The sequence below is a fragment of the Antedon bifida genome, chromosome 1 (genome assembly GCF_963402885.1).
Source record: "Antedon bifida chromosome 1, ecAntBifi1.1, whole genome shotgun sequence".
NCBI classification, from domain to species: domain Eukaryota; kingdom Metazoa; phylum Echinodermata; class Crinoidea; order Comatulida; family Antedonidae; genus Antedon; species Antedon bifida.
The window spans coordinates 12,009,079-12,023,545 of record NC_136226.1 but is presented as its reverse complement, the minus strand read 5'-3'; the positions used below and the strand labels follow the sequence as shown (position 1 = coordinate 12,023,545).

At 33.3% G+C, this 14,467-nt stretch overlaps 2 protein-coding genes across 3 annotated transcripts in view; one reads left to right on the top strand and one right to left on the bottom strand.

Annotated features, from left to right (window-relative positions):
• Positions 1 to 8,629, bottom strand: part of LOC144842284 (uncharacterized) — a 109,727-nt gene extending 101,098 nt beyond the window's left edge. Inside the window, exons 1-15 of one of the 2 annotated variants that reach the window (XM_078698726.1) lie at positions 8,415 to 8,629; positions 7,247 to 7,309; positions 5,465 to 5,570; positions 5,131 to 5,221; positions 4,434 to 4,532; positions 4,200 to 4,316; positions 3,735 to 3,900; positions 3,043 to 3,245; positions 2,682 to 2,804; positions 2,145 to 2,336; positions 1,791 to 1,905; positions 1,435 to 1,676; positions 1,169 to 1,291; positions 791 to 982; positions 397 to 584 (exon numbers count right to left, since the gene is read on the bottom strand). In XM_078698726.1, coding sequence (XP_078554852.1) covers positions 397 to 584; positions 791 to 982; positions 1,169 to 1,291; positions 1,435 to 1,676; positions 1,791 to 1,905; positions 2,145 to 2,336; positions 2,682 to 2,804; positions 3,043 to 3,245; positions 3,735 to 3,900; positions 4,200 to 4,316; positions 4,434 to 4,532; positions 5,131 to 5,221; positions 5,465 to 5,570; positions 7,247 to 7,309; positions 8,415 to 8,583 — 2,189 coding nt within the window. In that variant the 5' untranslated portion in view covers positions 8,584 to 8,629. The remainder of the gene's footprint in view (positions 1 to 396; positions 585 to 790; positions 983 to 1,168; positions 1,292 to 1,434; positions 1,677 to 1,790; positions 1,906 to 2,144; positions 2,337 to 2,681; positions 2,805 to 3,042; positions 3,246 to 3,734; positions 3,901 to 4,199; positions 4,317 to 4,433; positions 4,533 to 5,130; positions 5,222 to 5,464; positions 5,571 to 7,246; positions 7,310 to 8,414) is intronic. The other variant, XM_078698718.1, reaches the window with a different exon arrangement.
• Positions 8,630 to 10,561: 1,932 nt separating this feature from the next.
• Positions 10,562 to 14,358, top strand: LOC144834812 (uncharacterized). Its single transcript, XM_078689768.1, has 5 exons — positions 10,562 to 10,586; positions 10,800 to 12,163; positions 12,301 to 12,418; positions 12,584 to 13,453; positions 13,633 to 14,358. Exons 1-5 carry the CDS (start codon positions 10,562 to 10,564, stop codon positions 14,043 to 14,045), a joined length of 2,790 nt encoding a protein of 929 aa, XP_078545894.1. The 3' UTR covers positions 14,046 to 14,358.
• The last annotated feature ends 109 nt before the right edge of the window (positions 14,359 to 14,467 follow it).

The following is a 14,467-nucleotide window of genomic DNA, read 5'->3' as shown; positions in this document are numbered from 1 at the left end:
AATATACATACTCTAAACATACTGCCAATTTTTTTATTGTCTTTCAAATGCAATATATATATATATTGTGATGAAATTTTAAGTTACTTTTACTAATACTGAAAACATGACAATTCATTAATTTTTATCTATTCTTTTGTCAGGGACTTCTACAGAAACAATGAATCTCTATCACAAATTATATAAAATTTGTAAAACCAACAACAGTATGTTTTGATTTGGTTTTCTGCTTATTTATTATTTAACTCAATTGAGATTGGGTCACTGATCTTGACAGCAGTGTTGTATATTCAATAAGTTGGCTTTTGTATTTATAAGTAACACTAAACATACAATACTTTCCTTAGTTATATTCAAAATTGTACATAAACTATTGAGACAAAAAAAGAAATTCACCTGTAAGGAGATGACGATGGAGCGGCTATTCTATCTAACAAAGCTTTGCCCATAGCAATTGTATCAACATATCGATTTTGTATGGAACTTTGCCTATTTCTATGATAATGCAAGTCCCGTTCAGAAAAGTTGGTATCATTAAAACTCTCCCTTACTACTGCAGAGAACTTATCCATTTCTTGACCAAGCTGGAAAATAAATATATTTATTTTAAACAAAAATTATAAGTGTAAGAGCTCTGCTGATTTGGTTATTACTAACATTCTGTTTTTATGAGGGATATGCGACTATGCAGCTATTGAGCCTAACAATCAATCTATGCATGCTCATAAAATTAAGACCTTTCAAAGTACAGTATCTAACATACGGAATGTAAACTCAATAACATACGTACCATTTCTGCATTGTTATTGAACATAAGTGAGACAGAAAGTCTGGAAGCCCGTTCCTCACTCTCTTTGGCAAAGCTCTTCCAAGCAAGATGAAGCCTATGTGCCAGGGAATCATTTGGTGCTGTATCGTACTCAAGAGATCTACGAATCGCTAGGCCTGCACTTAATAACTGTTTGCTGTAGTCATAAGTTTTCTAAAATGAAAAAATATAAAAGAAAAACACATTGGAAATGAATTGTATTATTCTTTATTTTATTTTACTAGACTATTATTTAACAAGAAAAGGAACATGCCAAGAATAACTAAAATAGAAGATGAAAACAAATTATAGAAGATAATAATTACAGAAAATAATAAACCATTTAAACTTAATTATTACCTCTGCAGTGGCCTCTAAGCTGGCATGACTTTTTTTCCGCTGGTCTGCTTCAACGGTAGTACTCCCAATATCAGCATGAGATCTGGTTACGACATCACACAGTTCTTCTAGCCAAACAATTCCCTGAAAAAAAAAAGTGATACGTACACAACCTATCTACTTGCCATGCCTTTTTTCAACTATGACTATGCTTTCTATTGAAAACAAATCCTAGTACGGTAGCCAGAATTTTCACCTAGACTTGTTATACTGTTACTAGGCCCTACCTGAACTGAATCTTCCTCACACGTGCGAAGCTGTAAAATTTGTTGTAACTTTAATTTCCATAAATCTGCCAATTCGTTAACTTGTTTGCGTTGTTTATTCATCTCATGGATAGATGTGGTCACATGACTTTTCTGGCTGTCGAACTTTGGTGTTATATCTTTACCGAAAGCATTCTTAACAGGGCTACTCATCATTTCTAACAATCTTTCTCCCTCTCTTTCCGTCTGTTCAATAGAAAATGCTGAAACAAAAAATGTTGATGATGAAGTTATTTGAATAATGTGCATGATCATAAACATATATTTGGGATTTTCCAGTAAAAATGTAATAACTGATATAACATAGAAATACTGACCAATTGCATGACAGTTATCATCAATATTTGACACAACTCGTTTGACCATTTCTGTACTGTCAGCAACTACTTCACCTCTGAACATCTCAATTAAATCTTCCAATGTATGCATACTCTGTAAACAAAAACAAAATAAAATAGGATTTATTGAATTCTAAAAATATGAATTATATTCAAGATTCAATGCAGTACATACATATAGGCAAGTAAAATGGTAAGTAGGCTGTGTGTAAGAATACAAGATTCAACGTATTGACAAATATAATTTTGTTGTCCAGAGCTTAGCATCATAAATACAATACAAATCCTGATATTACAAATGTAATTAGTGATTGAAATAAAATACAAACATACATTTTCTAAGGTACGATGAAAACAAACAGAACAAATAAGTAGATTTCTTCTTTTTTCCAGCCGACTGGCAAAGCTCCTACACACCGAGTCCATATATTCCTTCTGGGTAGCAACGCTCTCAGTTGAAGGTCCTCCATTTTTTATCAAACCGTTAGCAACATAACGAAGCTCAGCAAATGTTGCATATGTTTCCTATTTTTACCACAAAAAAATAAAAAAATGTTGTAAATGAAGAAACATATTCAGCAAATATTGCCTTTCTCTTTTAGGATGATAATACAAGATTTGGTCTGTGTATAGGTTTGTCCTAAAGCTTGGTTCCCACTAGTGACACAACATAACGCAACCTACGCGACGTAAGAAAATGCCCTTCCAATGATTGTGTTTGCCCCCGTCTGCATGAAATCAAACCTGTGATGTTTGCAGCACTGTTGCATCGTCGGTTCCCATTTGTGATTATGCAATACAGCAATACGTTGTATTGCGTCGCTAGTGGGAACCACGCTTTATTCTATAGGGAATTTTCAAGATACGTACAGTGCATTTCAACTCTAATTTCTCATGATCTCTCCTAAGTTGGTCAGCAGACTGAAGGTTGTTGCCAATGGTTGATTGAGATGATAGTAATTTTTCTCCTGGTCCAATGATCCAATCAACAACCTACAAAAAAACAAACAAGTTGAATTAAATTGAGTTTACCTGAATAGTAGAACAATATTTGAACAGAACATGTTTAATATTGCTGGCAATGGTAATTAAAAAAATAAATCTCTAAACATGCTCTGAAGTTACCTTACTTGTAAGAAGATAGTCAAAGAACACTGTTAAAATATATACTTTCCTTTATATGACAGTGCAAACACAAGAATATTTTGCTATTATGTAACACCAAACTTACTCGTTTTATACCACTCTCAAGTTCCTGAACTTCAATTGGTACATGATGTTCCTTTTTACCCTCTGAGAGGTAATGTTTTAATTCACCCTGTTTGTCTTGTATCTCATTTAACATCCCCTCTACTTCATTCAACATTAACGTCTCATCTTCCTGCAAGGGCTGCTCTGATCTGTCTTTTCTTAGCTTTCGTATAATGTATGTACCTGCAAAGCATACCAAAGCTGTTTGTTTACTACGGTTTATGATGTTGGCTAAAGTGCACCTGCTATGGTGTACTGTTCTGATATAGAAAAAGCTAATATAAAATGTAGTTAAATGGTTCAATAGAAACAAAAAGAAAACATAAATGTAACAATGCCTTATTAAAATGTATACAGAAGAGCTCTAAAATATTATACAAACATTTTTTATTTGGAAATAATTCACTACCAATTGTACTTGTTGTCATAGTATTTAATATATTTATGTAAACAATCTTAATCAAACAATATCTTGTGAGTGGTGAGGTGGTCAAATGCTCAGATTATGGTAATTAATGATAAACTAATAAGAGTTAAATAAATTAAATTTAATAAATTAAGGCATCCTGTAATTGGCGATTTTTCGCTGTTGGATGTGGTTGAAATAAAATAAAATAAATAAACAATATTTATATATTGAAAAAAGCAAGGGTTAATTGCAAATAAATGTACCATGTTGATATGTAGCACCTGGTTGATTAAAGACAACATCGTGCCATCTTTGACGACTTCTTGTCTTTTTTTCCATTGTCTTTTTATCTTGTCTCTTCACCTCATAATTAACCCTGTCTAGTCGTTGGATAAGTGTAGATGCATCTTTCAAAAAGCGTTCATAATCCTAAGGAACATACAATAGTAATCATGTTAGCTGCAAATTCCTCACATTTTTTCATGTTACATGCATTTCAAAGCTACACACACACATGCATGCATAAAACTTTGAAATGTCACAGAAATATATTAAATTATAACTAATTATAAACAATAAAATAAATAATGAAAGACCTACACCTTCCCTATTAAGGTGCATTTTGAAACTTCAATTTGTGGAAAACATGTCCATTTTTCTGATAAAGCACTAATATATCAACAATAATATTTATTGAAGTTCATATAAAAATGTCAAAGATTATTTACCAATCTTAACTCCACCCATTCATCATGATTATACAAAAGTGTTCCTCCAAAATCCTCAGTTAAATTGTGTGTGTCAATCACTTCAAAAAGCTTGGATAAAGTGGGGAATAATACCGTCTAAAAAAACAAAAATATTAGATATGAGTTGATCTGGGCCTCATTGATTAAATAAAGTTTAACTGAATCGAAAACAAGTATATCTATATATAAATATATAAAATGGTGTAAGATTACCTCAAAACTGAAGTTATATTTCCATCTTTCGCCATCTTTCCCCTTAAATGCACCAGGTACAACTAGATATGCTGTGTGAATTTGATGACGGCAAGATTTCTATAATACAAATGATATATTAGATAATCACTAGTAAAAAAACTATATTCGAAAAGAAGTAGTTCTCAGTAATAATTAATTGAATGTTTTATCTATTTCTGTACTTTCTATTATTCTATTTATCTAATCTTATTTTCATAAATTGAATAAATAATTGAATTGACAGTAATACAGGAAGTTGCGATTTGATTACTTCATGATAAATGCAATAAAATAGATAGAGCCAAGCCAATACAAAATGTTTGCATTAATTCAATAATGGATGGCAATTTCCGACTTAGGCAATAAATAAATTAATAGGTTAATGTTTAATACATTACAGGAAAATATTTAGATTTAATTGCATATTCTCATCGTTTCATAATGAATGAATGAGTTGTTCATTAGGCACCATATTAAGGAAAAGAAGACCTTTTATTTATAGTTGATGTTATGTTTATTATATTTAACATTTAAATTGAAAGGCTTCACCAAACTTCAAACCGAAATCATGAGGTTCACATTTTACATGAATGTAAATAGCAATACATACTGTATGTTCTCCTGCCTCTCAGTTTATCTGGGTAAGCTAGGCACGAAATAGACATTGTAGACTTACCTGTAACATATCTAAAATGGAGCGTACTTGTTGAAAGCCTAACCCTGTGAAATCTGCAACTATTACAAACGGTTTCTGATGGCTTCTTTTCCTAAAAAAATCCATCAAACGCATATCAAATATAAACCATAACAAAGTGGTCAATTTCTGAGTAAGTAAAAATAATAATAGCAATATTAATATATTTTACTACTACATTACTTTAGGTACTTAATACATGTAGGCGATTGATAGGTAGGTTGATTGATCTATGTTGGTATTTGGTGGGCGTACTACTGTAACCTTAAAGGGTCTCTGAATGAAAAGGCAGTCAAAATGGTATCAAGTGCAGTACCTTGTGTTTGATGTTAAGTACAGTATACAGGTAGCAATGTCATGTAGTGTATCAGCTTTTTGAATGTCTATGGAGATAAGTGATCTTCCTCTCTTATCCTGCCCACCTGGGTAACAATAATAAATCATTTTCATAAAAAAATAATGTGACACATCACGCAACATTAAAATTAATTTACTAAACAGTTAACTTAATAAGTTGACTGACCAACAAATAGCAATCATATATTAATATCAAATTGTATACAATATTATTATAAATAATTCTAATTCATATAATCATAACAATGGGTATATTAACAGATAATACCAACGTACTTTTGAGTATGGTTCACAGAATTTGAAAAGGGTCGCGAAAAGTGAATTCTGTGTCCGATCTAATTCTGTACATTTACAGGGTGATTAATTTTTGTAACAATCGCAATCATTTGTATATTATTGTACTATTTTTGTCCAGTTAACCAAAGACAAAAAACACTACTCAAGGTCATAACAGCATATGCCTGTTGATTAATAAATATATAATCATGGTCTTACGATATACTGTACCTTGAAGTACATATTATATTATAAAGAGTAGGCCTAATGGATATTTTAGTACAGCAATACTGCATTGAATGAAACATGAAAACCTGAATGTGAACAAGACGAGTTAGGTAATCCACAAGACTGTACTGATATGAAGAAGATTGTTGTAGTATTTTACTGGAAGCAAAGAACACACATGGTCTATTTCTGCTGCATAGCGCTGAATAAATCGTTTATTTCAAAATAGATTAAAAATATAACTTTCATTTCTGCTAAATTTTTGCTCAGAATAACTGTTTAAATAAGTTGAAATAGTACCCAAAATGCAATGGGCACTGGCAGGCAATTCAAACGTTACTGCATTGTAGTTGACACGGCTGTCAATCAAATAACCCTTATTTTGCGTTGCGGCTAAAAGTGTAAATGGCGTTTTAACACCGAATCAATTGGGTTTTTTAACCGTTATTTTAAGGCTGCCATTTAATTGTTTATTGAAAATTTATCCCGTTTCTGATCCAAAGAAATTGGGGTTAATTTATTCACATGTTTATTAATGGGTTATTTTTTTTGCAGTAGAAAAGGGACCTATAGGACAATTACATACAGTCACTGTAGAAGATGTTTTCAGTAGGCATAATCTTGAGAGTTTCAAGATATTGTAACATAAATATTCAATATAAATTTGTTATAATCTTAATTACTAAAGTTAATGTTCAAATAATAACAAAATATGGTATTATATAACTATATTCATTTGATTGTATATTTAGGTGTGTCCAATAATAAAAGTGACAAATTTGCAACATAAACTGTACATTAGTCATATTATTATTTGTACAATATTAGATTCGTCATATTGAGTAATTAAACTAGAGGAGCTATTGTATTTACAATGTAAATTATCTTTTAAGTAAATAGAGTAGCAGTGGGTCTATTTAGTGCAAGGTTAATGAATACAAAAGGCACTCTGCTTTCTTTTCTACATTCTTGAAATAATAATAGATTGTCAATAATGAAAGGAGGAGGTCACGACTGTTCATGAAATCATGAATTAAAATCAACCTTAAACATTCCTTGGATTGGCTATTTAACACAAAATAAAACATATTGAACTGTAGGGATCCAACGATGTTGATTTAGAATTTAAGTAGAGATAGTTAATAAACTGAATAGTAAACACAATTGCACAGCGGTTAAGTTTCACCAATTGAATAATCTGTTTTTAATTTATTTTTTATTTCAATTTGATACTTACCAGATTTATACACAATACGTCTTCTTAGTAAATCTACAATTTGAGAAGCCCAAGGAGAAGCAACTATAGAAAGATAGAGATATGTTGGTTTACTAAACAATAAAACAATGTTATTGTAATTCTAAATATATTTATTTCATAAATAATTAAAACAGTTTTAGAATTCCCCAAAATCTACCTCTCCCACATCCCACAAAAAGTACTTGTCCCCTTAATGCAGATGTTCTTACAGTATGGTTAAATAATGAGGGATTTTACTCTGTATTTCCTATCAAATTCAGTTCAATCAATAAAATAAAAAAGATTCTTTGTAAATTGTCTATCTTCTATTATTTGATTTGTGTCATTGGGTTAATAAACAACTAAATTCTTAAGCAGAGAAGAATGAAATTCCCTTCCCTGTCTTAACTAATTATGTTTCATTATGAGCTCCCATTGGGTAAACAGCATACCAGAGATCACAAGTGTATTTGAATAAAGAGTGTGAACTTTAGAATGTAAACAAGACAACAAGAAAGAATAACAATACTCCATCTGTATGCTTGAACACACCTTCAATATAATTCACAGGTGTGTGTGAAGGTATACAATTTCATATCAAGCCAATACTTGGTAGATACAGTAGCCTAAAAGGGTCAACATGAGTGCAAAAATGAATGGGCTTTATTCTTCTTTTTAATCATCGATGTAGCTACAAACATTTTATGAAGACTACTAACAAATGCAAGATTTTATAACTTAGATAAATTAAATATAGGTTTTTTTTTTCGTGTTGGTTTTTTTCCAATTTGTGATGACCTATGACCTCTGCATATTATGCAAAAACTGTGTAGAGGAATTGCGGGAGGGAGCACATTTTCAATACACGCATTTTAAATAAATGACCTAGCTACTAATTAACATGACCTAGCTGCTAGTTCACCACAAATCTAAAGCTCCCAATTAAAAAAATAAGCTGGATGAAAGCTTTGAGTTGCTAAGCAATTATGTTGGGTGTTACATTACCACCCACATACCCAACCACATTTTCCATATTACAACTTTCCTTTTTTCCTCATTAATTGTTTTGTTTATGACTTTGTTTAGTGTACGTCTTTCTATTCTAAAATTCAGTATTTCTAATACTTTTATTTGTTACAGTAAAAAATCAATAATCATCATACTACACCTTTTTCTTTTTGATAATTCTGGCCATGCTCTTGAGCTTCTCGTACATCACTTACAGATGACGACATCAGTTGAGGTGAGCCATTGCCATGATGATCTGCATGTATATTGGACATACTCTTTGACTTCAAGTTCCTGTGGTTACTCGCAGAATATTGGTTGGAAGCCATTATTTATCATCACCTAGCAACAGAAAATAAAAACAGCAATTTTCAAAATTAGACACAAAATTATTTTAATACTGCATTGTATTCATAATAGGTCTAAACAAAATGGAACGTATTTTAAAGATACTAAACATTTTACGAGTATATACAATTTATGTTACGAAGACCTACTGTATTATTCTCAAAGCGTACACCTTTTTATCAACAACTAAAGAAACTAACAATGACATGTCGCCAACAGAACTAGAATACTACCACTATACAATTTTATTATAAAAGAGGGTATTTTATATACATTTATTTCTCAACATGCCTATGAATAAGCATTGTAACCAAATCTTCACCTGTATTAATATCTAAACAAAGAACACTCAGTTAAAAGATTTATACTATACAGGAACTGTATATCTTGTGTTAACATAAATAAGGAATTAAGAATGGATAAAAAACGATTCATATGGCCTATTACTTAATGTTGCTTCTGAGATGTATAGATTTAAAAACATATTGCAGCAAATGATTGTTGAAACTTGAACATACAGTAGAGTAGTATTGTCACTCATCTCAAGTACCAGATAGGCTACATAAAAAACAAAATTACTTTAAATCGCTGTTTCAACTGGGACGCAACTCAAGGACGACATACACATCATACCCAATCACTCTTGAATATATCTATACAAGGAGGTGCCGCATTTACAGGGTATATTTTCGTGGGAACGGAATGGACGTTGTATGTGATTGTTCCTTTTGTTCGTCAGGAACCAGTACAAATATTGCACCCTCTCTGGTGTGACCTTTTCCTGTTGAGAACAGTGCAATTTTGTTACAAATCACGCAATAAGGTTTATCGCAAATATCGTGCGTGGCGCATGGTGAGAAGGGTTTGGGAGCGAATGTCACAACTCACACGTACATGATTTGTTGTTTGTACATACGCGTCATAACGTTTGCTCCCAGACCCTTCCCATCATGCATTGTGCAATGACGTTCCTCGCGAAATAAAGTTATAAATAAACCTTATTATTAGAAAATGCGACAGAATTTCCAGTTAAACAGGTATCGCCTCATATTTTTTAAGTGGGTACTGCACCCCCATCCTTTGTTTTGTATGTAGGCCTATGCTGCACCCACGGTGGCCTGAAAACCAATCTTTAGGAATCAGATACTGGATACATCACCACCACCTGTGGAATAAAGTCAATGGGGGTTGGGGGTTAACCAACAATTTATTTTGTCTCACATCCCACTTTTGCATGCATGCCGAGGAAATAAAAATAGGCGGCTGCATGAAAACAAACTGCGCATATTAAAGAGAGTCATACACTGTCAGAATACGAAAATAAAACTTACCTTATAAACTAAAATGAACAAAATGAATTAGGCCTACGATAATCCACCATGTTGGGGGAACACCTTCCGAACCTCCCTGCTGCTGCAGCGCTGCCAATCGATCTGTCACTTTGGAATGGAATAGCCAAACAATCTTAATCAGTGAAGCGTGCAAACGGGAAATAGTGGGGGCGCTAAGCTACAAATTAATCTCTAAAAAGACCGCATTTTTTATTTTTTACCACTATATAAATAAGTATAAATTTCTTTATTAATTTTAAATCCGATGAAACCTTTCCACAAGTTCATACTATTACTAAAGATGTTATAAATATGGTAGGAATTAGTTAAATTAAACAATTTCTCCAATTTTGATATTATTTTATGTAAAAAATGTTATTTAAAATGATATAATATTGATGTGCATGCTAAGTGCGTTTGCTTTATTTCATTAAGCAGAGCGCGATATTGCGCACGCACGTGAGACAGCGTCCTAAGCTACAAACACGCGTACAATCACTATGCCAATGCCTAACAAAGCAACAAAGCGGCAGTTAGCTTTACAAAACCGGGAATGTTTTTCATTATGTGGACTGAATAAAGTTTTATTATGAGATAACATTTCAAAATCTTATTAAAAAAGACGAAGATGGAACAAGACGACAACAACACCGGTAAGTTGTTATTTGTATGTTATCAGTTGTGTAAAAAATTGGCAAATTTGTATCTGTTTTATGATGGCATCCTCTTCACTTTATTGACAATGACAATGAAAATTTCTTTTCATTTTCTTTGTACATGACGAATTTCAAAATCCTCGTCATTATTAGTCACTAGAAGCCTCTGTTTCCTTAACTTTTAATTTTTCTTATTATTTATATTTATAGATGACACACATGTTGTTAATTTCGAGATCAAAAGGTCGAAAATCCTAAAATATATGGCCTACACACCACCAGAAACCTCGGACAATGATCAAGAAGAAATCTCCTCAGCAGAAGAGTCAATCTTTCCACTGAGTATTAAACCGAGTGATCTGATTATGAACAAATCCTTTGGATTTGTCTCTTCTGCGTCATCCAGAGTCAAGATCGGTATCAACAGTCGGCAGTCGAGTAGAGTCCCTAGCTGTTGTCCCAGTCAACATGACATGGCTTGTGAAAGTAACATTAGCTTCTGCAGTGCCAATACTGCTCCACTTCCTTACCGAAAGGACATGTTCTGGGACATGGGAATGCTTGTGAATCGGATGTCATCAACAGCCCTTCTTAATGAGTGGGTGTCAAAAACAACACAACGAAGACGTCTTGCCGAAAGCTTCCGTCGTGATTTACCAAGACTTACACGTCTTATTAGCAATTCCAATGTCAGCCTCACCGAAATCGTTGATGGTAAACCAGAAGTAATTCACTCCAGTACAGCTTTAGCCAGACTGGATGAGATATGCCCAGTTGAAGACGAACAGATTGCGGTAGACAACGAAGGATTTTTCACTCCCCCTTGCACTAGTATGACATTTATCGCAGCTGACGAAGGACAGACGCTCACCCCAGATATTTTCAACGCCTTGCGAAACCAAGTTATTATTCTTGATGGGATGGTCAGATCTAATGATAGGCCTACTTATTTACCTATCGAGGCACCTGCCACTAATGCAGAACACAACGTGGTACCTTCCATTCAATTACCTACAAATGAAACAGGTTTTGTAACACACGAATATTTTGTCGAAGACATCGGTAATGACGAATCCCCAAAAGATGACGCACAGATAACGGCATGTCGTGATAATGATACTGGCGCCGAAGAAGACAATCAGAATGTTTTATCCGTCAGCGCTTCTACTGACAGTGTCATTATGAATAAAAGAGCACAACAGATTGTCGAAGGGGTTCTTAAATCTGCTATTACAATTGTTAACGCAGAAGCTGCCGCAGAAACCCAGATATTGACAGAAAGGGCGCAACAGATTGTTCAAGGAGTAATCGAATCGGCTCTTCAGGTTGTCAAAGATACTCATGCACAGGAACAAAATGATGTCATAAATGATGAGAAACCAGAAGGGACAATTGCTGATGAATCAAAGATCGATAGACCTGTATCTAAAAAAGTCAAACCTGCTGTTGCACCCAAGCCTGCAAAGAAATTCAAAACAAAGATAGGTATCCATGAACATTGCGAGAGGAAGGTAGCAGCTGGAGATGTGGCATACCATCCAAGACACTACCACAACAATGTCCTAGATGTACAGGTATGATATCAAAGTGGACGTGACGTCACAACAATACTTCAAATCATCATTATTATCACGGAATGCGTCTTATTTTGTAGGTCTCTTTGTACTTCTAATCACCGACCTGTAAACATTCATGTTTTTTTTCTTTCAAGACTGCTTTAATTGAGGATATTCCAATACAACGAGGGTCAACCAAGTATAAAATCCAACATTTTGAACATATGAGAAACCTGGTTGAGGGACATCAAGAAAAACAATCAATTCCTACAGGTCAGATTATCTAATGTGTAATAGACATAGACGTAATTCTTGTATTCAAGTTGACAAAATAATGACGTAAAATTGAAGCACATAAATAACATATAAATTCGTAACATAATTATTTCAATGATGTATCCGTGTCACTTACGAATATCATAACCTATTTTGCAACAGTTATCAACAACAACAATGAAAGTGGAGAGTTATCATTTATTGACAACAACAATGAAAGTGGAGAGTTATCAGTTATTGACAACAATAAAAGTGGAGAGTTATCAGTTATTGACAACAACAATGAAAGTGGAGAGTTAACAGTTATTGGCAACAACAATGAAAGTGGAGATTTATCAGTTATTGACAACAACAATGAAATTGAAGAGTTAACAACAGTCATTTACAGCAATAATGAAAGTGAACAGTTAACAACAAAAGTTATTGACAGAAACAATGAAAGTGAACAGTTAACAACAGTTATTGACAGCAACAATGAAAGTGAACAGTTAACAACAGTTATTGACAGCAACAATGAAAGTGAACAGTTAACAACAACAATTGATGACAGCAACAATGAAAGTGAACAGTTAACAATTATTGACAGCAACAATGAAAGTGAAAAGTTAACAACAACAGTTATTGACAGCAACAATGAAAGTGAACAGTTAACAACAACAATTGATGACAGCAACAATGAAAGTGAACAGTTAACAACAACAGTTATTGACAGCAACAATGAAAGTGAACAGTTAAAAACAACAGTTATTTACAGCAACAATGAAAGTGAACAGTTAACAATTATTGACAACAACAAAAGTACATATCCTCGTCGTCATCATAATAGTTCTGAATGGAGTTACCTAGAACATGCTGATATAAATGGAAACACAATGATGAGAGGTGACATCAACCTCCTCTCTATTGATAATGATGTCACTACTGGTATGGACAACTTAATTCCCGCAGACGTTCAACGTCACCATGATATAAGTCTTAACCCTGAAGGCAAACCAGAAGATATATTTTATGAAATTGATATCCACAACGAAGGTTGGTTATATTACTTTTTCTTAAATTATTTCAATATTTAGGCCAGGTCCAATGCTATCCATAATTCTTTATTACCACTTACCAATTACGTAATTTTTCATCATTTGACATTGAGTATCGCGGTCTGCTTTAGTAGATGAAATATAGGCATAGTTATTTACCGTATTTATTCTCCCAAGGTTCCACTGAAGTGAATACCGAGGAAGAAAAACACGACAATGTGGAAGATACTGCTGTGCCCAATGCCCCATCTGCCGGGGTCTTTCATCGTTTTTTAAGAAGAATTCGAAAACGCCTCCGTAAAAGAAGACGCCAGACACCACCTATAGCTGGAGGTGACGCAGATCAAACAAACAATGACGTACTTAAGGATGATAATGACGACACACATGATACAGATATTGCCACCACCAGGAGCGCGGCCACTCCACTTGAAGATTTAGGTGACGACGCCACCGAAAACAAAAATGAAGACGAGGTCGTGAATGATAGAGACGATTCAGCTGTATCCGCCTCATCCAGTGAAATCGACATGTTGGACGTCAATACCCGATATAAGTTTCTCGTTGGCTGTTTATGCTACAAACATTAATACATTTTAAAATAAAACTTCCTAAAAGTTACAATGTACATATTTTAAAAACCTCTATTATCAATAAAAACAAAGACCGTAATTTCTGGATTTCATATGTTCAATCAGTTGTAATGCACTTAATTGTATGTTTCATCAACAAAGACGGGTTTATATTAACAACAGGCAGTTATCCTCTTCACAAGTACTAATACTAGGCCTTAGCTCAGGTACAGGCATGAATTTTAAATATAATATCTGGTTAAATGTATATAAATCAAATATTTGTAATAGAAATCAAGACGAAAAAACATGAATTTTCCTTGAAATGTTCAAATAGAAAATTCTGCTATAAAAACCAGGAAGACTTTTTTCAGTAGTTAGGTAGTTTAACAAATGTAATAACATGTCTGGTGACTCCCTAGAAGGTGAAAAAAATGGTG

Coding starts and splice junctions, on each gene's coding strand:
- LOC144834812 (XM_078689768.1), top strand. CDS start 10,562: ATGGAACAAGACGACAACAACACCG. Junction 10,587..10,799: donor ACAAGACGACAACAACACCG/GTAAGTTGTTAT, acceptor TTATATTTATAG/ATGACACACATGTTGTTAAT. Junction 12,164..12,300: donor ACAATGTCCTAGATGTACAG/GTATGATATCAA, acceptor TTTTCTTTCAAG/ACTGCTTTAATTGAGGATAT.